Here is a 22,905-nt window from a genome sequence, read left to right as displayed (position 1 = left end):
ACTGAAATGCATATTGTGTTTATTAAATTCCCTGCCCACAAGGTCAAAAGATCATTTTTGTCTCATTTCCTGTTTGTGTCTGATTTCTCTTAATCCTTTCCCTGCTGTCTTCATTCAGTCATGTGATATCCTCGTGTAGCTTTCTTTCACATACAGGACTGACACATTTATTCATGATTTTTTTTTCTTTTAAATGTACTTTGCAGATATTTCAATAGGCTTGCATAGTTTGACATTGCCTTCTGCGTGTTTCACACAGACCCAGATCGCCATGAACACCAGGAGCACCATTATGAGGACGCCCAGCATCTGTGGGACGAGTGGTCGGAACACGGTGCGTATCATGACTGAAACACTCGTGTGAATTCAGAGAGGTTGGTTAGCAGATGTGAAAAGCTTCCAGCCCATAGCATTAGTTGGCATTGATTTCACGGCCATGTAGGCTGCAGTTCTGCTTATGGGTCATGTAACGGGGAGGGATAGTGAAATGTTATGCCACAGATGAGTCCTCTAGCGGCACAATATTTGCATGAGATGATGAGATGTGATGGTGTTTCTCCCTTCCTGGCAGGCATCAGTGCAGAAACCCATCTCCTGCTGGAACATGCCTTTTGCGGACACAGCTCAGCTGCTCACCTCCACAAAGGATCAACCCTCCTGCTGTTGGCATTACTCTGTCTCGCCCTGCTGATGATGAGCTATTTGTAGGCTACAATTGTCCACTGAGGAGCTGCACACAACGTATACTGCTGTAAATGTTACAATTTTTCTCATACAAAGTTAGTATCTTGTGATCAATGGGGATGAGTGGAACTGCACGGTGTAATTAATAATAATTGAGTAGTGAGTTTTGATGTGGTTACAGGGGTTAGCCACAGCCCCGGCTCACCCTGCTCATAGTGATTATTGAGTGGACACGATTGCATGAGTTGACCTATCAGAAATCTGTGCTGGGCGAATCACCTCTGGGGAACTTACTGAACTGGAAAGGAGCCTGTGGAAGCTGGAGTATCATCACAGAGGAAGCTCAGTTACAACAGGTTAAAGCTGATCACCTCCAGTGTGCTTACAGGAGCAATTTATTACTTTTTTAAATCTATTCGTTTCCTGTATAGGAGTTGTTTCAGGAACCACATTTTTGCTGTAACTACCGTGTGTGTGTGTGTGTGGAGTGTTTTAAGGGAGAAACGCTGGCTGAGATCTGGTTTTAAATTATTAGTCTTGACCTGCAAGCTAGCGATGATAATGGAGACTAACTGGATAAGAAACTCAGCTTCCGGCAGCCCAGTGTACCAAAGGATGTCATTTTGACTGTTAAATAAATGTTCAAGTAATTAAGACCATTTATTTCGTGGCAGACATTTTGACTTGTTTTAGCAGGAAAAGGTGAAACTAATAACATTAACGATGGCTTTGCTCCAGTAATTAGTAACATTAACTACACCTGTTTGACAAGTCAGAATGTTTGTTTGAAGAAAGATCCACTAGTATTCGATCTGATCTGTGAATACAATACATGGCTACAAATGGGATGAACTCGGTGCACCAACGCATTTAACCATTGATTACAAAAATGCTTAACTGTTTGACCAACTGAATGAGAAAAAAAACAATAAAAATAAAAATACAACAGGCAGTGAGTCCAAATATTTGTTTATTTTCCCCAGTATTTGAAATGGTAGAGCACATATAAAAGTTATAAAACTAACTTAAGGTCAGTTTGGGTTGAAGGTTTTCTACAGAATCAAACACATGACACAAAAACACGGGAATGTGTCTTAACACAGAGAATAAATAGTTGACAGTTGCAGCTCAAACAAAACATTTAACCTAACCCCTACATCATTCTCACCGTGTAGAACAACAGGTCCTCGATATAGATAATCGCTAGAATGTACTCTTATATTACAACTCATGTTTACCACGGATTGACGTCATGATAAAACCCACTTAAGATGTTTTACCTGCATTTACTTTTGGTTCTACTTCAATGCTGGTTGTATGTTATTGTGAGTAGTAACATGGCAATCCTGGCTCAGTCATCACTACAGGAGGGGAGGGGGGGTTCCACAAAACATAAAAATTATCTATAGTCCATGCAGACTGTGGACGCATGATTTCCAAGCCTATAGTGCAGTGTTAGATATTACGGCTCTAGTCTATATCGAGGTCAGAATCCTCATCGCTCACAGTGTTCTGTATGATGGCTCCATTGCGAACCGTCTTCATGACGAGGGGGGACTTGTCAGGCAGTAGGCCGTACTCCTGCAGCAGGGCCTCCAGGTCTACAGCAAAGAAGTCCTCCCCGAGCTGGTCTGTGAGCCGCACGAAGTTGCCGATCAGGTCTCCTCCTTTGTAAACGAGCAGAGCAGGCAGAGCGCTGTCTCTGAACAGAGCGCTGGTGCTGATGGCCGAGCTGCGTACGCTGCAGAACTTGATCAGCGGGTATTCCAGAGCCAAGCACAGCAGGCTGCCTCTCATGGCGTCGCAGCCCGGGACCTCCGGCTCGTAGATGTGGATCATGACCAGTGTGCTTTTGTCCTCCTTGTCCAACGCCTCCAAGAAGTCCTCGCCGTTATTGAGCTCATAGACCTGCGCAAAGCGTTTGCCGCGGCAGAGCTGGCGCCGCATCTCTTCTATGCGCTGCATACGGTAATGCTTCAGGAAGTCCTCATCATCCTCTTCTTCCTGGAGCATGTTGTACTCTTGCATGGTCATCTGTAGGGTGACAAAGAGGAGGCTTACAGTTGGTTGACTTTTGGGGAAAGATGCATGCCATGTCTACGGTAAATATGAATCTACAGCCAGTGGACGCTTAGATTAGTTTAGCACAAAGTCTGGAAATTAGGTCATAAAAAGGCAACAAAATCTTCCTACCGCGACATCTTAAGATCATTAATGAATACATTTAATCGTTGTTTGTTGTACAAAAGCCAATTAGCTGTTTAATGGGGGTTATGTGCAGAACAGGACCAGTTACCAGTTTCCTAGCCAAGACATAGTCTGATACATAACACTCCATAAGATGGCAAATTGTTGTTTAACACTTCATACAAAAAATATCTCCCACAATGTCAAAAATCTCCTTTACAAAGCTTCTTTTACAGATGCTCTGATGAGTGCATCTCTGCATTGTTAGATTGCTGGACCCAAAATTAGCTAATTATAACTCTGACAAGATTACAAGTACTGTTTCTTAGGACATACGATGTGTGTATACGTCACACATTTGGCAGGACCAAACCCATTAACACAAAGTAAAACCAAGTGTGTCCCTAAATTAACTAAACCATAATTAGACTGTGTCTGAAAATAGAGAATGAGGGAGTAGGCATTCGGCTATGTTAAATAGGCTATCTTTCACTCATAGTCTGCCTGTATTTAGCCTTTTCCCACAGCAAGTGTTCTATTAGCATGTGTGGCACGGTTTCAAGAGGAAGTTGCCCATACACCGGCGGGATGGTGTGAGGAACAAAGAGTTTAATATTTAAAAGGGAGCTTTTCACAAGCATTTCTTTCCCACCTTTGTCATTTGTCCCCACCCTACTTACTTTGCCTTGGATTTTGTCCTGCAGCTCCTTCTGTTTCTCTTTGTCTTTTTCCAGGTCGAGGTCAGAGCGGCAGGTCATCGACAGCTTCTTGATCAATCTTTCCATCTCCTTCTTCTGTTCTTGTTTCTGCTCCACCTCCAACTGCTTGTACTTCCTCCAGTCATTGATGACACCCTTAGGTCCTGAGAAAGAACAGCCAGAGTCACTGTCATCATGGGATCTACTGTAAATATGTATTCATTTCTAAATAAGAACTACACAGGATTAGATGATGAATGAATGAGTGTACTTTTTGACTTTACTGACATTACGGGGATAACGGTCACTGCAAAACTTGCCCTCTCATTACCTGTTGTTAATTCCCTCACATGTTTGGTGTCTATGTGCTTGCATCGGTACCTGTGTTGACAGCGCTCCCATCTGCGCTGTACTCTATTTCGGCCTCAGTGACATTGGCATCCCGGATGGTCTTGCTGTCCCCTTCCTCATCCTCGTTGTCGCTGCCTTCGTCCTCGCTGCTGCTGTAGTAGTACTGCAGCTTCTCTCCCAGAATCTTGTCATCCAGAGTCGTCATGACAACGGCTCACCTGAGGGCAGCGGATATTGATGCAACCCATCAATACAACTTTGTGTGCACTCAAGGCTACTTAATGCGTTCATGGGAGGTGAGATTATAACGTTATTAAGACTGTGAGCTCATCCCTCCGGCTATTAAAGCAGCATCAGTGTGATCTGATTTAAACAAGAAGACCAACCTGCATTTTGTTGGGTCATTTGAATGATGATTTGCACGAGAGTTGCAGCTGACAGTAAAACAATGCTGCCATTTGCTATTTTAAAGCCTCGTGGATAAAACCTCGACAGATTAACAACTGTTTTGTCTCATAACTGTGAGCACATTAGTCGGTGGAGCATAATAATCCGGATTGACAACGTCCAGGCTGACATGGGTCGGATAGAAAGGGTTTATTTCAAAAATAGGGCATTTACGCTATATGTAGCTTATAGTAAGTGTGTCAATATACAAAACGTGGGCTAAGAGGCCTTTAATGATGCACTGAGCCGTATGTAAACTAACAAATGTGCACAGATGGAGACACGAGGAGGCAGATCCCCTGTGTAAATCCCTTTCACTTTGAACAGTGGTCAAGCAGTAAAATTAAGGATAAAATTATGCCTATGTCGTCGGATACAATACAAAATACAATCCATCCGCTCCTTCTGAATATGTTTTCAACACGTAAACAGCAGAACCGAAGGCCTTCAGCCAGCGCCTTCGTCTGGGAATCACTACCGATGTGACAGATACGACGGTTAGCTGAATCAGCTGGAGTTAGCTATCGTTGGCAAACGTTTTACTAGTGGTTGTTCCCTCAAGTATCTAAACTCCATCGAAAAGAGGATAGAGACAATCCAATTAGCTAGTTTATGAAGTAGGACATGGTTCAAACCGGCAGGCACCGCCAAGGTTTGTGAACGTGAGCTAGGTTTGCGTTAGACATCTGAGCTAGCTTTTCTTACACTGACTTCCTGTGACAACCAGTAAACATTAGCAAGCAATAAGCCGAGTAAAGGATTAAACCTGCTCCAGCATTATATACAATATACCAACTTAAGAAATGTCCATTACTAATGAATGATTGGTCTTACCTTAATTTTTATGACCAGCTAACGGTAGGAAGATATCGCCAACTCCCACTGTTTACTCCAGCTAATCTGCTAGCTCAGCTGCTACAAGCAACTCAATCGGTGTGTGGTGCATTCAGGGTGCAGGGAGATGTCGTAATTATGGAACATTGCGCAAAAGAGCCGACATTTAGCTCAGAATCGCCATTTAATGAGCATACATGTGACGTGTACATATAGGGAGACCCGTCAGTAGTGAGCGTCACCCAATCTGTCATGATTTCCGCAACTTTATAACACAAATATTGCTCCGACGGCGCACATTTGCACTTCATAATTTTAAGATACTACGAATAGCTCAACCACACCACAGACACTCAAAATTGCTGAGCTGCACAGTACACCTTCTGGTATTATTACCACGGAATTTAGTGTTTTATGGCACGACATGTGATGGGGTCATATTCTGAGACAATCTCCCTAAAATGAGGATTTTACTGAGAGCATCAAAGGCAGCATGGTTCATCCCGCTGACGTAGGAGAGACGTAGGAGAGACGCTGGAAGCGCCATGATGTAGTTCACAGCTAGGGGGCGACATAACTATGAAATATGTCACATACTACTTGTACTCTGACTACTACAACCACCACTATTACTACTACCACTACTACTGCTGTTATTACTGCCACTTCTGGCAGGCTCACCAAACTTGCAAAGTGAAACTTTTCCATTATTAGTCCTTTTCTTTTTAACATAGTATTTTGTACCATACTACCTATAATATAATGTGCATCCACTATCCCCTTTGTTAATACAAATCACTACAGAGTTAAAATAATCTCAAAAGACAGATAGCACATGTAAGGCCGAATCTCAAATGTATCCTAATTGATCTAAGCTGCGTGTTAATCATCCTTCAGTTTTATGTATTTCTAAACCTTGCTATGCATCCTTTTTATTGAAAACACTTAACAGCCTGCTACTGGCTGAGTCTTTCTCCTGTTGCCAATAGTATTCAGCCTCAAGCCAAAAGAAACATGAGATTTAGAAGCAGTGGGTCATAGGTGGGAGTGGGAGTGGGAATGGGAATGAAGACTCATGAGAAATACAGAACAATGGATCGTAAAAAAACAAAGACTTTAATTGACAATTATCCACTTTGTGTCTGTAGTTTTATTTCAATGGATGGTTACATTGCATTGCAATCATCTACAGGCAGTACATACTTTTATTACTGGACAGTGTGAACGTGTATTTAAACGGTATTTCATTCTTCAGACACAAAGCAGTTAACAAAAACAGAGTGAGCAAGTTAAAGAAGAGAGCTCTGAGTCCTGTGTGATTCTCCAGTGCTGTTCAAACAAGCATTAATGAATGGCCTCCACACCTTCTACACTTGTTTGTTTTCTAGCAGCAGCCTCTTTTACCTTTACGAAGGGATCTCAAACCGTAACCTTGTGGCATCTGCAAAGGGTCATAGCTCATCGGTCCTTACTTTATCTTCACCATCCCCTCTTTGTGATAGCTCCTCTGTCGGTACTTTGAACGCCACGTAAGGACAGGTCTTGGTGTTCAGACAGACCAGATTCCTCAGTGTGGCAGAGTTCACTATGTCAAAGCCGACTTTGCCTCCAAAGGTGCTGGGCTTCCAGTAATCTGGAGAACATATAGGGTTTCCAAGGAGACCTTTAAGGGAGAAGGGGGCGCCCATCTCCACCATGCTCTCTCCAAATACGGCCCCTGCTCGTGTTTTCTCCAACATCAAACCAGGATAAAATTCAAGAGCATCAATGTCACCGTAGAGCTCCTCAAGCTCGCGGGCTATCTCCTCCTTATCTGCAAAAGGTAACAATAAATGTTGACAGTTACGAAAAATATATACAGTACAGCATATCAACAATAAATATAATGCCAGCAGAATGGAACTAGGAATGGCAATGTTGGTCAGTCCACCACTTAATGCAACAACTGAATGGATGGCCATGAAATTTGGCACAAGTATCCATGGTGACAGAGGGTGAAGCCTCATGACTTTGGTGGTCCCCTCACTTTTCCTGCAGCACGCCCAGCAGGATTGGCACAAAATTTGGTGCAAACATTCACGATGATGAATTCTAATAACTTTTGTGATCATCTGGCTTTTTCCTCTCTTGCCACCACGAGGTTCACATTTCACTCAGTCAATCTTTATCTATAGTGTGCCTAAGCACAGCATGACTGACTTGGAAAGCAATCCTTTTCAGTGTCACAAGAATAAGTTCGTTAAAAAGATGTGTACAAATGATTAGTTCACCTAAGAGTTCTGTGCTTGACCGGAGAGCCAACTGCGTAGCTCCCTAACTGAACTGTCTCTGATAAACAAGCCAAACACTGTTCATAATTCTTGATATTTTAAAAGCTTCCTTGCTGAGTACCGTAGTTGAACGCTGGCTTTTAATGACTTTTAATTACTTTAACATTACTCTTTAAAGATTATTTCTTTTACTTCTTTTTTATTTGACAGTACACAGCAGAGATTGACAGGAAAGAGAGAGCAGGTTCGAGGGAGAGAGAGGAGGAGGATGACATGCAGCAAATGGCCTGGGCCAGATTCAAACCCGGGTCGCTGAGGTCAGGACTTGTGGTAAGTGCTTTACCGGATAAACTACAGCGGCGCCCTCAGTTTGGAAGTGTTCCTGAACTTGCTGGGCTTGATTCCTTTGTGGTACGTTCAGTCAATGAATCACTGCACATCGTTTCCTGGCAGTGAGACATTTTTCAGCCGCCAACGACTCACGCTTGCATGGCTGTGGACTCTTACTTTCGTTATTCAAATATTTTAGTGTGGTGGGGAATCATGTATACCAGAAAAAATACATCTAAACTGTCCAGGTTGTGGTTTTAGAGTCAAGCAGTTTCAGAATACACCAACAGCTGAAGAGTTTCATACAAAAATGTCTTCCATTGTTCGCCTCAGAGAATAGCAATGAAAGACATCATGAACAAATGGAGAGCAGTGCAGGAAAATCCCTACAGATGGAGCGGATTCCATTTATTTCAAGAATGTCTGTTCAGCGGCTCTCACTGACTTGTAAAAGTCGTAAATCACAAGATTGGAAGGTTGCACTTGGTGTGGTGTGGCCTGAACACTGGCCAGTTTTTCTTACCGGTGAATTGTCTGAACGACGTGTACGGCTTGAGGTTGAAACGCTTCCTGTACTCATTGAAGGACTGCACGCGGAGATGGCGGGACTCCTCTATGGTTCTCACAGCCACTTTGGTCACCACAGCATTGATGTTATGGCCACCACCAATCTGAGGGACAAAGGTTTGAGATTTACAAAGTTACATTACTAAAAATACATGTTTAGTAGATATAAATGCAGCAAAACAAGAGGACTAAGTGTGAATACCACAAGGGTATTTGAAGCTATCAATAATGCACATTCTTATTTCCTGCATATTTCTCATGTTTCATTTCCTGTGGTTTGTTACCTGGCCAGCATGTTGCAGAGAGAAGGCCTCCACCAGCTTCTCAATGCCATAGTGAGTGAGAACAGACGTGTTGAAGAGGAACTGCGTGTACGGCAGCTCATCTCCATTAATGAAGAAGCTGTCAGGCATCAAGGGGTGCCAATGGTAGAGCTGGCTGAACTCAAGAGAGATACGATTCCCATACTGGAACTGGGAGTTAAACAGCAGGGTGGGATCAAACTTCAAATGCAGCAGGTATCCGCTGAGATGCTGCACGTACTCCTCTATTACTATTTTTATTGTCTCACCTGAAAGAGACATGCAGAGACACAAAGATAGATTCAACTAAACCACCTAACTGAGTCGCGTCTGAACAGCTTCAAACTCGTGTTGACTCAAACGAAATTATCATCCATGAGCTTATGACACAAAGACTGTCAGGTATAAACCAGCAATAGACAAACGAAATAAAAAAAACACACAATTTTCTAAAATACATAAATGCATTAAAGGAATAGTTCAACATTATGGGAAATACGCTTTTTTGCTTTTCCTGTTGAGAATTTGATGAGAAGATCGATACGACTTTAATATCTGTCAGTTACATATGACACTACACACTATGAGGTTGCCAAGCAACCAATAGACACATCGAAACGTTCATGCAGTTGGCCAAGAAAAAGTCTACTTAAACAAACAAGATATAACATGTTAATTAATGAGCTTTAGAGGTGCTGGAAGGTGGAAGCGGGGGAATAAATCTTCTCAACTAACTTGTAGCAAGAAAATCAATATGCATATTTTCCAAAACGTCAAATTATTCCTTCAAAACTATATCCAGCTCACCAATGATGATAAGACGTGAGGTCTGGAAAAGCTGCTCATCATCCCAGGTGGGATGTTCTGCCTTCAGGATGTCACATACTCGGTTATGCTCCCTTAGCCACAGCGTGGCGAACATTCCCAAACCAGGAAGGAGTCCAAACACTTCCTGACCAATAGCCATCTGATCCTCAGGAGGGACCCCAGGGGGGTAGCTCATCTTAATGGGTGCATCAACTACAGAGGGAGGGTATATCTCGCCGTCAATTAACTAATGGGAAAAACAATAATCAATGATTATACATTACAACTCAGGGCTAAATCTGTCTGTCCCAACCCTCTCAACAGTACAAGTCCATGATAAACATGTTTAAAGCAACGCCAGCAGACACCGACACCTATCAACTGTGCAAAACAGTTGATTAAAAAAAATACAAAATATCGTTTTGGAAATTATTTGCTCCAATCTGAGTGGATGTTTTCTCTATATACAGTTTTGACTCTTTCACCTGATACTTGAGTTTTCCGTCTTTGTGAAGCCTGAGCTGGAGCTGACGTTCCAGGTTGTCTCCATAAACGTGCCCTGCATCCACCTGTATGTGTCACAGGACGAGGAAAAAAAATGAGTGGGAGAATGAGAGGACATAAATAAAGCCATGGCTAAATATTACCTAGTTATTTTTACGACGCAGAGCTGTCACCAGAATTTGTTTTCTATTTGTAGAATAATCTTTGATTCTTATTCACTCAAACATTTCTTCAAAACACGAACACAAAGTTGTTGTTCTTCAAAGACAAAATGTCATTGCAGCCAAATTTTGTGAGGCTTTTTCTACTTTCAATGTTCAATGTCACCCATTCTGTTTTTAGTGGTCCTTCTAACACAGCCCTTGAACCCAGTAGTAATTAGTCTGAGAAATATGGAAAATTCGAGTTTTTATACATCGTTTTTTTTCTTTTTTTCCTTGGAAAGCACAAGCAAGAAGAGTGCTATTCAAATACAGTTTACTATTATTAAATGGACAAAGCTCTACATGCACTAACCCCATGTGCTAGAGCCTTAGTGAATCCCAGGCCCATGCGATTGTAGGTCTTAAAGAACTGGTGGGTGAAGTGCTGCGCAAAGAAGGCGAACATGAGGTTGGAGCCCTGAGGGTCGGGTCTGAACGTCCTTCTCTTCAGCAACCTCTCGACCAGGAGCTCAGGGTCAGGCAGTCCAGCCTTGCCTGAACAGAAACACCACAGCGTCAAACAAAGCACAGTGCAAAACACAGATACACCACGCCCCTAGTCATAATACTGAATTAGTGTCTGTGATAATAATGCTCTGTGAAAACAGAACTGATACACTTCACACACACATCACACTACACTTCTGAACCATCCAAGGTCAATCATCTGTAACCATATCACTAAAGCGAAACATTTACGGTAACCCGAAACAACACCGAGCAAAAGGCATGTTCTACATTAGATATCATTGATGCTGTCACACATCAGCTCCTGAAGCACTATAATGTCAACATTATGCAGTGCTGGACAGTAACGACAAGTACTCAAGTACTGTACTTAAGTATAACTTTAAGACACTTGACCTTCTTGTGCTACTTTATACTTCTTTTTTATTAACCAAAATGTAACAGCCGGTTTAAAGACTGAAATATGAAACTGTTTAACCTACCTAATAATATACATCATAGTTGAAAATTGCTTCTCATTGTGTAATTATCACAGTATCACTATAAATAGTTAGGGGTGGGTAATAATTGAACAAGAAGGCCAAGTCAATACAGCTATTGAAACACTTTTAACATTACCTTTCTTTGATAAATATTTACAGCTGCAAAACCTACCTACAAGTTACACATTCCACATTACTTTTACAGACTGATAATATAAAAGTATTGATTAATGCAGATTTAAACTTAAAAGAATAAATTATGCTAACCTTTGACCCCCAGAGGTGTAGGGCAGTCCTCTGGCACTGGGGGCAGAATCCGAGTGTAGTAGCTCAGATTGTAGTAGGATTCCCAACTGAGGTAGCCATATTTTGAGTTGAAGGTTGGAGGGCTGGGTATCAAGTTGGACCTAACTGTTCATAAAAAACATAAAAGGTTATTAGGTACATCGAATATGTCACGGCCCTGGACACATTTCTTTAAGAGAACTGCTGACCTGTTAGAACCAGCCGCATGAGAACGTCCCGTAGGAAGGTGTAGTTGATGATATCCCAGAGCCATTGGAAATGGGTGAGAATGTAATGCACCACATCTGGGCTGGGCTTGAGGAACTGATGCACTCTGGTCCAAAACTCAGCTATGGTTTGAAGATAAAAACAATGTTACTGGAAGTTGGGGCACATGGGAACTTAATAATAATATTAATAACTTGGATTTATATAGTGCCTTTCAAGAAACCCAAGGACACTTTACATAGAAAGGAAAGAGTATGAAAATTCACTCTGGATAACAAACTCATTATGTGGAACATTCCAGACCTCTTTGGGCACACCCCCATCTCTGAGCTGTGTGAAATGAAGTGAAACAAAATGGCAATTCAGTCTGATTATCAGGCTGCTATTATTAGCATCCTGTGGTCAAGGCTGGGTTACCAACCAGGCAAAGGGGGGAACTGCCCCAGGGCCACAAAGGTCCAGAGACCCCAAAGCTCCACGTGCCCCAAAGCTCTAGGCTTACCAGAGTCAGTTGGTTTGTTCTATTCAAACAGAACATTTCTTTAGGATAATGCATCATTAAAGCACATTATCAACTGATATGATAAAGACGTATAAAAGCTCTTTTATTACCGTATGTCTGTGCTGAAGGGAGTCTTCATGTCAAACTCTAGTTTTAATACATTCAATATTTAAGTTTTGCGCTTCCTCAGTCAATTTGTATTCAATCAAACTACCACACAGCAAATATGAGGTGAGTTGAATTAAAAAGAAGGCATTCAGCATTTCTACACCGTGGACGTCTTATTTCAAACCTTTTACGTCTCAAAACTGCCATTTTTACACTTTTTTGTTTTTTTTTAAAGATACACAAAAGAGATATATTGTGTTCATTACTGAGGTTTAGAGTTGAGATTTTGTTACCTTTTGTTAACAGAGCCAGGCTAGCTGTTTTACCCTGTCACTGCTTCTAGCATCGGATCCAGCATACCGATATGAGCATGGTATTGACATTCTCATTCAACTCTCAACAAGAAACCAAATCAGCCTTTGGTTGCACTCTTTCTGTAAACCTGCAATAACTTTTTTTGACGTGTTTCAGACCACCTGGAGAATAGAAGTCCGTTAATCACTTCCTTTTATCTCTGTTTTTGGTCTCAACCAACTCCTGTCCTCAAGGAATCATCTGGCTCTTTAGCAGCTAATGTTAAACTATATTCACCAGCTAGTTACTAACTTCCTCTCTCTTTTGTCTGGTGCTGAGCAGGTAGTGCATAGTGGGTTTTCAGAGCTTTTTCACTGAAAACAGCTACATGCTGCTCCAAAAAAGCACTGCTGTGAGAGTGGTGAGAGTGAACCAATTAATGACTGATGATTGATGATGTTTGTGGAAAATTAACCACGTGTGAGTACTCCTCATGTAAGAAGTAAATGTTATCACTCAGCTCTCTTTCTCCTTTTCCTGTTAGACTTTGCCTGTCTTTTCCTTCCCTCCCATCCCACTCGCTCTTTCTTTTTTTCTCTCCAAAATCAAGTCAATGGTTAATTGCTGTTTTTCCTGGTGAGTGTGATGTAACTGCATAAGTAGCAGCCAAATACATCACATCTGATTAAGGACAACACTGGGTGAGAGTTCCTTCCTAATGAGAAGCACACTGGCAGAATGAGTAGGTGGTTCAGTGAAGAGATTGGCAGAAGCAGCGCTGACCCAGCGGGTCATTTTCCGGCAGTTGCTCCTCTTCCTCCAACTTTTCCAAATATTTGGGTCTAGACAAGAAGTCTTAACTCTGTGAGCCAGCAGCTATGTTGCACTATTTCCTGATGTAACAACAACAAAATGAAACAGTGTTTTTCACCAGACTGCCATCTAACCCTTTCCGTCTCACACACAAAGCGAGAGCAGAATGCTTCAAATTCCTTAAAAGTGCAATAATAGGGGAGGAAATGAGAGCTGGTCTCAGGGGGATATCTGGACTTACGGACAGTGCAGTTTTCTCCGTAGAAGCCGGTATGAGTGCAGTCACACTCATACTTGTCCTCACCATACCTTACACACACGCCCCAGTGCTGACAGGGGAGATAGCAGCATGGGTTCTCTGAGGGAAATAAGAAAGACAAAGTTATGTCAAAGACTGTAAGAAATACTCAGGCAGGCCATACATGATGTTGTGACATTGTAAAATTTTGAAAAAGACATCAGATATTGACTTGATACTATTACCAGATGATGACGGCTCTGCTTCCTGCACAGAGATTTAATTCCCACTTGAAAACATCTGTCTTAGCACCATCACCACGTCTGTATTTCTAAGCTGTAATAACCATCTGTCTTTTAGCCAGACTTTTAGTCAGATTCTTCAGGACTCACTTATATATTGAAAAAATATCTGCCAACTTAATTCCTACTCCCAGTGCAGTTCTTTCAGGAAATCAGTCTGTAATGGAACAAAAAAATAAAAATAGAGAAAGCTAACCAGCTGCTGGACATAGCCTCATAATTAACAGACAGATCTGAGAGCAGTATTCATCTTGACAACTACTATTTAAAACAAGTCAATCTTCAAATCAATCTTCTCATCTAATTTTCAGACAGAAGGCTAATAAGCACATTTCCACCAAAAGAAAAAAAGTCGAACTCTTCCTTTAAGAGGATATAGTTCAGTAACTCTATAAGATTAATTTACAACCACGCAGAGGTGCAGACTGTTGGCCAGTAAAGTCAGCCACATGAAAAGGCCTTTGTTGTTCCACACAGACACAGAGGGAGGCAGAGGGAAGAGGGCTGTCAAACAGCCGCAGTGACAAGATACAACAAGCACAGTTTACACACACTAGTTTTAGGGTGAAAAGTTGGATCGTCTCTAATTACAGCGTGATGACAGATAAGACTGTTTGTATCAGGCATTTTTTCATTTTTCATTGTAAACGGGAACCCGTTTCTGCACTGTACACATGATGATAAACGCTTTGAAGCTTGAATCTTCATTCGAAGATTTATGAATGGATAACTTCGAGTTCCTAACATTATAGATGAGTGTAGCACTGCAGATATGCGTGCTATGTGAACTGTGCGATAAACTGTAAAAGCAGCCACGTAAAGCGTAATATGTATATACACTTCCCTGCACATATGAAAACATACCGCTCCCTGCCCACGCAGGTTCCCTCTCCAGATCAGTTCCCTCATCTGACTGTTATGTAAACTGTTCACACACCATCTGATTTAATAAGTCAGAATGAGGAGGGGTACTGGGAAAAGTGACTGCGTCATAGAACTAAGGAATAAAATGAGAAAATGAATCACTGTGATTCAAGTGAGAGTCGTCCTGTGTGGGCCCCGACTGCAGCAATGACATGACGTCTCACACAGAGATTTTAGGATAGGCAGGATTTAGCTCTACACAAAACCAGGAAAAGAAGGCGGTGGTGAAACTTTTTGTTCACATGTATGAGCTGATAATGTTGGCCACAGGGCAGGATGGTACATTGTGGATATAAGGGGGTGTGAGGTGTGTGTGTATGGGGGGGGGCAGTTCAGGTCAGGCTGCATGTCTTGCCACAGGTCAGACAGGAAAAGTCTGTTTTAGAGTCTTGAAAGTGCAGCTTTTAGGGAACTCAAAGATAAAACATGCCTTATTATTATCTTACTGTGTTTCAATTTCACTCAGGGGGAGTGAGGAGGTCTTAAAGTGGATTCTGAAACAAATTCATATAATAAATCCACAATTAGGCCAGACTATACTCAACCTAAGAAGACAAATAAGGTGTCTCGTATGACAAAAAAAAAGGTTTTTCTCCTTTCCAGCTGATGAAGTCATGTTATTGTTGCTGGTGGAGGACTGTCAGGGCCTGTTTTTGTTATCAGTGTTACCAGAATGGCAGCTTAACCCGCAGTATCCAGAGGAAGACCTGATAAAACCACAGAGACAAGGAAAACACACGCAGGCACGCATACTGATCCATACCACCCTGCTCAACATGTGTTTCCTGCATCTGGCCAATGGCAGCTATGAAAGCATGAAACGCTCAGACTAACAGGTACAATGCAGCCCTGACAGCCTGTCCAAACCCACTGACCTGTCACCTACCTGGGCTGGAGGTAACCTCATCACCCTGGCATGCAGGCTCCCGCAACAGCAAGAGAAGAGCCAAAACTGATCCTATGACAGAGGCTTCAACAGAAGATTGAAATCAGTTCATGTTCAGGAACATAGAGGGTAAAACATTACAGCAGCCAGGCGAGCAACAAGCAGGCATAACTTACATCTCATTACAGCAGCCTCAGTTCAGGAAAATTTCATTCCAACAAGCAGAGCCGTGAGAAAAGTGTAAAGATCCAGACTGCGCGGGGCTCACGGAGTTGTGAGGAGGAGGTCCAGCAGAGAGAGAGAGGGAGAGAGGGAGAGAGCAGCCGTCCAACAGGTTCACTCCTGCCTCTGAGTGCTGCAGCCCGTCCGCACTGCGCCTTTACCTGCCTGGGCCGCGGACCTCACGGCTCTTTATCGCCCCCTGTTGGTGCGTATTTCCACATTTAATCAAAGCTCCACTGCAACTGTAAAGCATTATGAGAAACTTTCTCAAAATAATGACTTAGTAACTTAAAAATAATAAAAAACTATACCAAGTTTCCATTGTTTCTCATTGTAATGACTTACAGGGTCTTTTTTTTCAACACAGAAAAGCAGAGCCTGTAGGTTTTTGTCTGTCACTCCACTAAAAGTAGGAAAACGTGACCGGTGACATCACCTCTGATCCTGGAGTCCAGGGAGCCCAGAAAAGATGGTGGTGATCTGTACAAGCTGAGAAATGAATGGGTTTTTGGTAAACTGAATAAAATTAGATCCGTTTTCCAAATATAGTTTAGTTATTGTTAAATCACAGTGTAATTCTGCATTATTTATGCATTTTGGTACGTTGCATATTTTACAGTTTTCATTGCTGTGAATTGCTTCTTCTACATCAAGTTATCTATGCGGAGCACATGGCAAAGACTGAGCCCAGATAGGGACTAACCCTAGAACTGGAGACATACAACTATACACTTAAAGATTAAAGATTCTAATTAACTATATCTCCGTTTAAGACGCTTTCATAGAAACTTTATCTATAATGCACAGAAAGAACAGAAAAGCTGTAGTAAATCTGGCAGTAGCACAACTTTAAACTTTAAAACGTCAACATTATAAAACTACATGTCTCTTTCACAGAGGTGTGTTTAGGCAGCACAGCGGAGAAACCCTGCGGTACCAAGCAGCATGTTGAGAAATACTGCTTCTGTAAATCCCCAGCAGGCTTATCAGTGACTGATACTCTCTCTCTGAGGCTGCAGGTCGAATTAGACATGCCAGATCTCCCAGCAGATAAAACGAGTGCATTTGTTGACCGTGCACAGACTCGTACTGGGAGTAAACACAGCTCTAAAGCATGATGCACTCTGTGAGTTCAGTCACAAGGGTGCTACTCTGTACCTGCTGTTTTAGGACATAAGCTCCCTTTAAGTGTTGCGACACATTTGTGCGGTCTGCATGAATAAAGCCTTCTTCTCTTTTGTCAGCATCTAGTTCATCCTCCAAAATCCCACATCCACAATTTCCACCACCTTGAACTTCTGGTTTTCTTCACCATGGCAGCGTCCTCTGACGTTTTCCAGCTGCAGCCATAACATTCAAACTTTTGACTCATTTGTAAACTGACTTCCTTCCCCTCGTCATCTGAAGGATTTCAGTATTGTTTGGCCCCGTGTAAATATTTAGACTTGTTTTGTTGTAAAAATGTTTGGGAATGCTGCTCTGCCATTAAAGCTGCAGATTGCAATATATCTTCCAGCTGCATTCTTGCTTGTGGAGTAGCTGCTTAAAAACAACTAAAGTCTTGCACTAGCATCACTACTTTGGGCCCCGATTCCACAGCCAGAGCAGGGCAGATAAAATGACTGCACCGTCTGTGTCTTGGTCCAGAGCCTAAAAGAGCAGTTGCGTTAGAAAACTGATATTTAGACAATCATGCGGTAAATTATTGGTTTGGTCTGAATTATTCACTTTGGTGATTAATGACAAACTAGGCTGATTTTTCCTGTAGCAGAAGAGAAAAGCACCATTTTAGTCAGAGTATATTTTCAGTAAAAAGATCAAATTCTGTTCATTAGGAGCACTTTTGTTGATGTTGGTCTGAGAAACATGGTGTGATATCAGAGAGGAACTCTTGCATGCTTATTACTTTTCAAAACCTTATGTTTTTAAGATGAGGGTGGGACTTCACCTACCCTAAAACGTTTTTCACAGCATCATGGGTGTAGCTGTTAGTGTAACAGTCACATTTTAATCCAAAATACAAGATACTTATTCAGTCTAAGTGTAGTATAGACGCAATAGTTTGAGTTAAATTGTAAAAGCACAGATTTCACTACAAATCTTCCAACATAAAAGCAGTAGCTCATGTTTTCAAAAACACATTTATTTCATGTTTGTGTTCTTAATTTTGACATAATATCTGCAACTTACTGTCTTAATGGAAATTGACACAAATTAACCAGAAGGGAATAAAGCCTCAACATCCTGTGAATATTAAACCTGACATCAACCATGGCCCATCTTTTGGCAGCACTGGTCAGACAACAAGGCTTCAGGATCAAAAGATAAGACTGAAACTCCTGTTTAACATCACATTTATTTAACCAAAAATGTGTCTTTTAGGATGAGCTGGAGGCAGCCACTGCAGCGCGTCTGGGTTTGGGGGTGGTGCCTTCCCGGAAACCATTCCTGCAAAATAAAAAGGAAAATGTGACGTTGACGCAGTAAAAATCTAATTCAGAAGGAAAATTACTGCTGCTGTTAAGAGCTGACGATTAAGGCTTAACTAGACTACACCATTACCATTTAATATCTTCTTTTTATAGTCCCCCTATGTACATTGTTTCCATTTTATACTTCCTGTCTACATTTTTTATATACGTCACCTCCTGTCTGCTGCAACGTAGTCAATTTCCCCGTAGTGGGACTGAAAGGAATATTTTATAAATATTTCTCCAGGAGTTGTTTAGACAGAAGGTTAAACAGCAAGTTTGTGCCACAAGTGACAGTTGTGACGTCAAGCATGTCCAGTTTGTAGCAAGTATACAAGAAACTGGCATTTCATAAAAAAACATGAGTCATGAAATGAGTAATTCTAAACAAACCTTTAAGTTTGACCAGTTTGGATTTACTGAGATTTGGAGTACAATCTCACTGAACAGGCCTTTTCCAAGCAGACATTGGGATTTTGTGATCAGGGGAAGCACTGAGTGCAACTAATAACATAATAAATAATGATGGCTCCGTTCCACTGAAGTGCCTGATAAGTGATAAAGTAATAAGAACCAAAATCAAACAGGTTTTGTTTTGCTGAATACACCTGAATGCTGTAGTCTGGGCTCAGAGGCACTCCAGAGAGTTCATTTTACTGTCACTGATCCAGTCTTACAATGACGCTTACCTCAGAGAAAATACTGATATCACATTGGGTTCATTTGTTCAGACATTTTTTTTCACCATCATTGGTAAGCAAGCAAGACAACAGGACCACTGACAGTTTGCCAGATACAGTATCACACAATAAAAAGCAAGTCAGACTCCCTCCCACTGTTGCACTGCAAGCCACTTCAGATATAAACTCATCTTCCCCTTTCTAATTCAGTGGAGGTGGGAATAGACCTGTGGAGAGACCAGCTCTTAACCTGGAGGTTAAAAAAAAGTCCACAACTACAAAATGGGGGGAGCAAGTAAGGAAACTGTCTAGTTGAGACACACTAGTATTGTGGACCGACTCCGTCACTACAGATATTTAGTTTGGAGCTTTGTGTTTATCGTCGCTGCAGAGTTAGGTACACTCAGGTCAACTATCAAAACAGCTCCATAATGACATTTATCTTGAGGTTTTTGTAAACATTTGTAGAAACTGTTTATATCCATGTTTGTTTGTGGATACCATAGCAAACCCTCTGAAACCACAATTTTCATGATGCAATGTCAACAGCAGCAACACCGATGAACATATGGTAATATAATCTGGCATTATTCTAAACATTTGTCTTGAATCAGAATGGTTAACTGTGCCAATATAAGCTTCCTCTTGTCAGGTCAAGGATGCAGGAATCGTGCTTATGTTGCCCGTTAGGATTATGTCAACACATTTCTGTGTTTGGAGTTCAAAGTTGATTAATCAAAATAATTTACTACGATCAAGTTCTCTTAGGATGCGTTTTTCATGTCTTAGTTTTGGGAGCAATTTCAAGCAAATACATTTTCACTGTTGCCAAAAGGGACAACGGCCCATTTCACCCTACACAAGGCCAGTAACACTTAGCTGAAGTACAGGCAGCAGAGGTTCTCATAGCAGAATCAACACATGACCAGCAGCACGTCTAGAAACGAGCAGCTCTGCAGTGTGTTATCTTAGCTGACTGTATTGCATCTGAAGATCTTACCTGAATCTGCGGTAGACGACCTTCAGGTGTCTCAGACGGCCGGTCCCAGTGGTGTTCCTCCTCTTGGCCTTTGCGCTCCAGTTGTCTACAAAGACAAATATCTGTATGCATCAAGGCAGCCTGGCCATCCACATGGATACTGGTTACTGTGCAACGACACTGGGTATGTTTGGAGATTTTTCATATTGCAAATGAAAGAGTATATACTCCCTGAGAGGAAGGTACAATTAATGACTATTAGACCATATCTGAGAATAACAATTTCTTTTCAAATACAGAGAATAATCCACTTAAGTTATCTATCCAGCGAAAGCTCCAAAAGCGAAACATTACAATGTTGAGGAACCATGCTGTAACTTAGTCACCTCCCAATTTTAGGGTCGTCAGGACACTCACATTCAATGTTCTTAATAAAAAAAGTTTTTGTTTGAGACTTACACTTTCTCTTGCGCTTCTCGGGGTAGCCACATTTGCCGCAGGAGGACTTCTGCAGGTGGTAGGCCTTGGACCCACAACGACGGCACAGGGTGTGCGTCTTGTTCCGGCGCTTACCGAAAGATGATGTCCCCTTCGTCTGAGGTGAGAGATTGGGAAAGTCAGGGACAATCTACCAACAGGCTTCACTACAGGTCAGTGCTCGTTATTCTGAATCTTGTCTCAGCACAGAAGGACGAATCATGGGAAGTCATTTGTTCAGACATTTGTGTTTGAAAGACATCACTGACAAGACTCATGTAACAGCAATCACCACTTAGTGTTGGATGTGAGATGTAGCAATATTGGTCATTACAGTGTTAACAAAACTATGAATATATGTTACTTTAAAGTCCCCAAAAGGCAGCATTTAGGAAGTAAAGTGTACAAATTCAACTTCTCAATGCAAATCTTTATTCACCAGTCTCATGCAGGCAGTGTGTACACCTTAGAGGAAGCCCATTCAGTGCTACCTCAAGTGCTTAGCCAATTATGCTAACCACTTTAGAGAAGCTATTAAGCCATTACACTTGCTACCTTTACAGGATAAATGCTACTATTTCACCCATGGCCATCTGCCGGGTGTTAGGGAACATACTCAGTAATATTAACTTTATCTAGACTTCTCTCAACAAAATGGGGCCCAGTCTGTACACTGAACCTCAATGCTAAAAGCAGCAATTCAAACGCTACATGGGTGCGACAAAAACATCGGCAACTTTATTAAAATGGAGCTTCGTGTAAGAAATAGTTCACCCAGACGGTAACAAAGTTTATCCGACATCGAAACACCAACAGTCCGTGTCGGATAAACGGCACATAGCACAGATGTTACGAGATTTTTGTCTGCCAGCGTTGCAGCTTACCATTTTCGTTCAGCGGCTAAGGGAAAAGAGGCCGGAAGAGGAGCTTGCGCTGCATCAAATTACATCCGTAACGCTTCCTGTGTAACACAAAAACGCGTCCCCGTGTTGCATTACAATTCGAAATGGGGATGTTACTTGATTTCACAGCCTGTGCTAGTACTCGACGTGTTCAGAGAAAAATGCCTTCATTTCTGTAGATAGTGTTCATTAGTATCAACTTTGTTGGCAAAGTATGTGTACACATACAAAGGAGCTTACGTTGCTCTCAGTGTAATCTGTGAAACAGACATACAAGAAAAATGACAACAAAAAAGGTAAAAAAAAATAAAAATACATTTGAAAAAAAAAAAACGTTTGACTATTATGGAAATACAAGTAAGTGAAAACAAAAGTGAATACATAAAAAGCAAAAGTGCTAAACATATAATGACCACATGTATACAATAGATCATAAACAACTACAAATAGTGCAAAGCCATAAAGAATGCTTGAGGAAAGTATTAGATTATATGCTTAAAGTAGGAACCTACGTACAGTAAGATGTATGCTATAAATTCAGCAGGATTTGTAGATGATAATACGTGCATGTCAAAGCACACATTGTGTGTTTTAAACTGTAAATGTACGGTATAATGTGTATGTAAGAGGATGTTATAACGTTACTGGGTTACTGATATTATAGGACTGATTTAACTGTTCATCGTGGTGATGCCTTGCGGAAATAAACTGTTGTTGTGTAGTTAATTTGGCTCTGTAGTGTCATCTAGAGGAGAGAAGTTGGAATAGGCTGTTCCCAGTGTGTGACAGGACTGCAGTGATGTTTCCTGACCATTGAGATGTATAAGTCCTGAATGGAGGGTAGGTTTGCACCAATCATTTCCTCTGCAGTTAGTTTAATTATATAGCATTATAACAATATACCATTGTCATCATAACACCCAGGAATTTGTTCATTGAGATTTTTGTTGTTTGGCACAAAACAAATACACAGAATACAATAAATAAATGCAATACAATGAGTGAGAGTGAGAGGTGGTGGAGGTTAGTAGGGCCAAACAGCAATTTTTTTACCCTGTAGCAGAAAAACAAACAAACATTGCAGATACAAGAAGACAGCATCCTTTGCAGGCTAACTGGGTGTACTACTCTGTTGAGAGAAGCAGTTGAAGTCTCTTGCATGGTTATTTTTGAGAAATTCTGTGGAGGAGCCTTCTGGCAGACCCAGAACATGCTTGACGAGCCACATATCCAATCTGGACTGGGAGCGCCTCAGGTCCTGAGGGCTAAGGCTCGAGAGAAGGATTCTCTCAGGGCTTCTTTGCTCAGCCTGCTGCCTCTACATGACACAGATAGGCTAAGTGGCAGAAGATAAAATGATGGATGGCTAAAAGAGAAAAAAATAGCTTATACATATTCATAGGAATTCAGATTTTGGCTTTCCATCTGTGCGCAATGTGTGATGTGTATGAGAATCTTAC

At 41.6% G+C, this 22,905-nt stretch overlaps 2 protein-coding genes and 2 non-coding genes across 4 annotated transcripts; all 4 read right to left on the bottom strand.

Moving 5' to 3' along the window:
* Nucleotides 1-1,642: 1,642 nt before the first annotated feature.
* pdcl (phosducin-like) lies at nucleotides 1,643-16,026 on the bottom strand. The gene is made up of 14 exons (XM_070851053.1): nucleotides 15,891-16,026; nucleotides 15,715-15,798; nucleotides 13,606-13,722; nucleotides 11,629-11,769; nucleotides 11,402-11,545; nucleotides 10,498-10,679; nucleotides 9,963-10,046; nucleotides 9,478-9,724; nucleotides 8,653-8,939; nucleotides 8,325-8,472; nucleotides 6,656-7,014; nucleotides 3,951-4,134; nucleotides 3,552-3,733; nucleotides 1,643-2,718 (listed from the first exon to the last, which is right to left on the bottom strand). Exons 1-14 carry the CDS (start codon nucleotides 15,895-15,897, stop codon nucleotides 2,155-2,157), a joined length of 2,730 nt encoding a protein of 909 aa, XP_070707154.1. The 5' UTR covers nucleotides 15,898-16,026; the 3' UTR covers nucleotides 1,643-2,154.
* A 2,247-nt stretch (nucleotides 16,027-18,273) lies between these two features.
* Nucleotides 18,274-21,504, bottom strand: rpl37 (ribosomal protein L37). The gene is made up of 4 exons (XM_070851127.1): nucleotides 21,428-21,504; nucleotides 20,526-20,661; nucleotides 20,088-20,172; nucleotides 18,274-18,384 (listed from the first exon to the last, which is right to left on the bottom strand). Exons 1-4 carry the CDS (start codon nucleotides 21,428-21,430, stop codon nucleotides 18,315-18,317), a joined length of 294 nt encoding a protein of 97 aa, XP_070707228.1. The 5' UTR covers nucleotides 21,431-21,504; the 3' UTR covers nucleotides 18,274-18,314.
* Nucleotides 19,090-19,167, bottom strand: LOC139219355 (small nucleolar RNA SNORD72). Its single transcript, XR_011585712.1, has one exon. It is a non-coding gene; the product is annotated as a small nucleolar RNA SNORD72 (small nucleolar RNA).
* LOC139219356 (small nucleolar RNA SNORD72) lies at nucleotides 20,737-20,817 on the bottom strand. Its single transcript, XR_011585713.1, has one exon. It is a non-coding gene; the product is annotated as a small nucleolar RNA SNORD72 (small nucleolar RNA).
* Nucleotides 21,505-22,905: the final 1,401 nt, after the last annotated feature.

This window comes from Pempheris klunzingeri, chromosome 19, assembly GCF_042242105.1.
Source record: "Pempheris klunzingeri isolate RE-2024b chromosome 19, fPemKlu1.hap1, whole genome shotgun sequence".
Taxonomy (NCBI): domain Eukaryota; kingdom Metazoa; phylum Chordata; class Actinopteri; order Acropomatiformes; family Pempheridae; genus Pempheris; species Pempheris klunzingeri.
The sequence above is the reverse complement of the archived record's forward strand: the minus strand, read 5'-3'. Positions and strand labels throughout refer to the sequence as shown.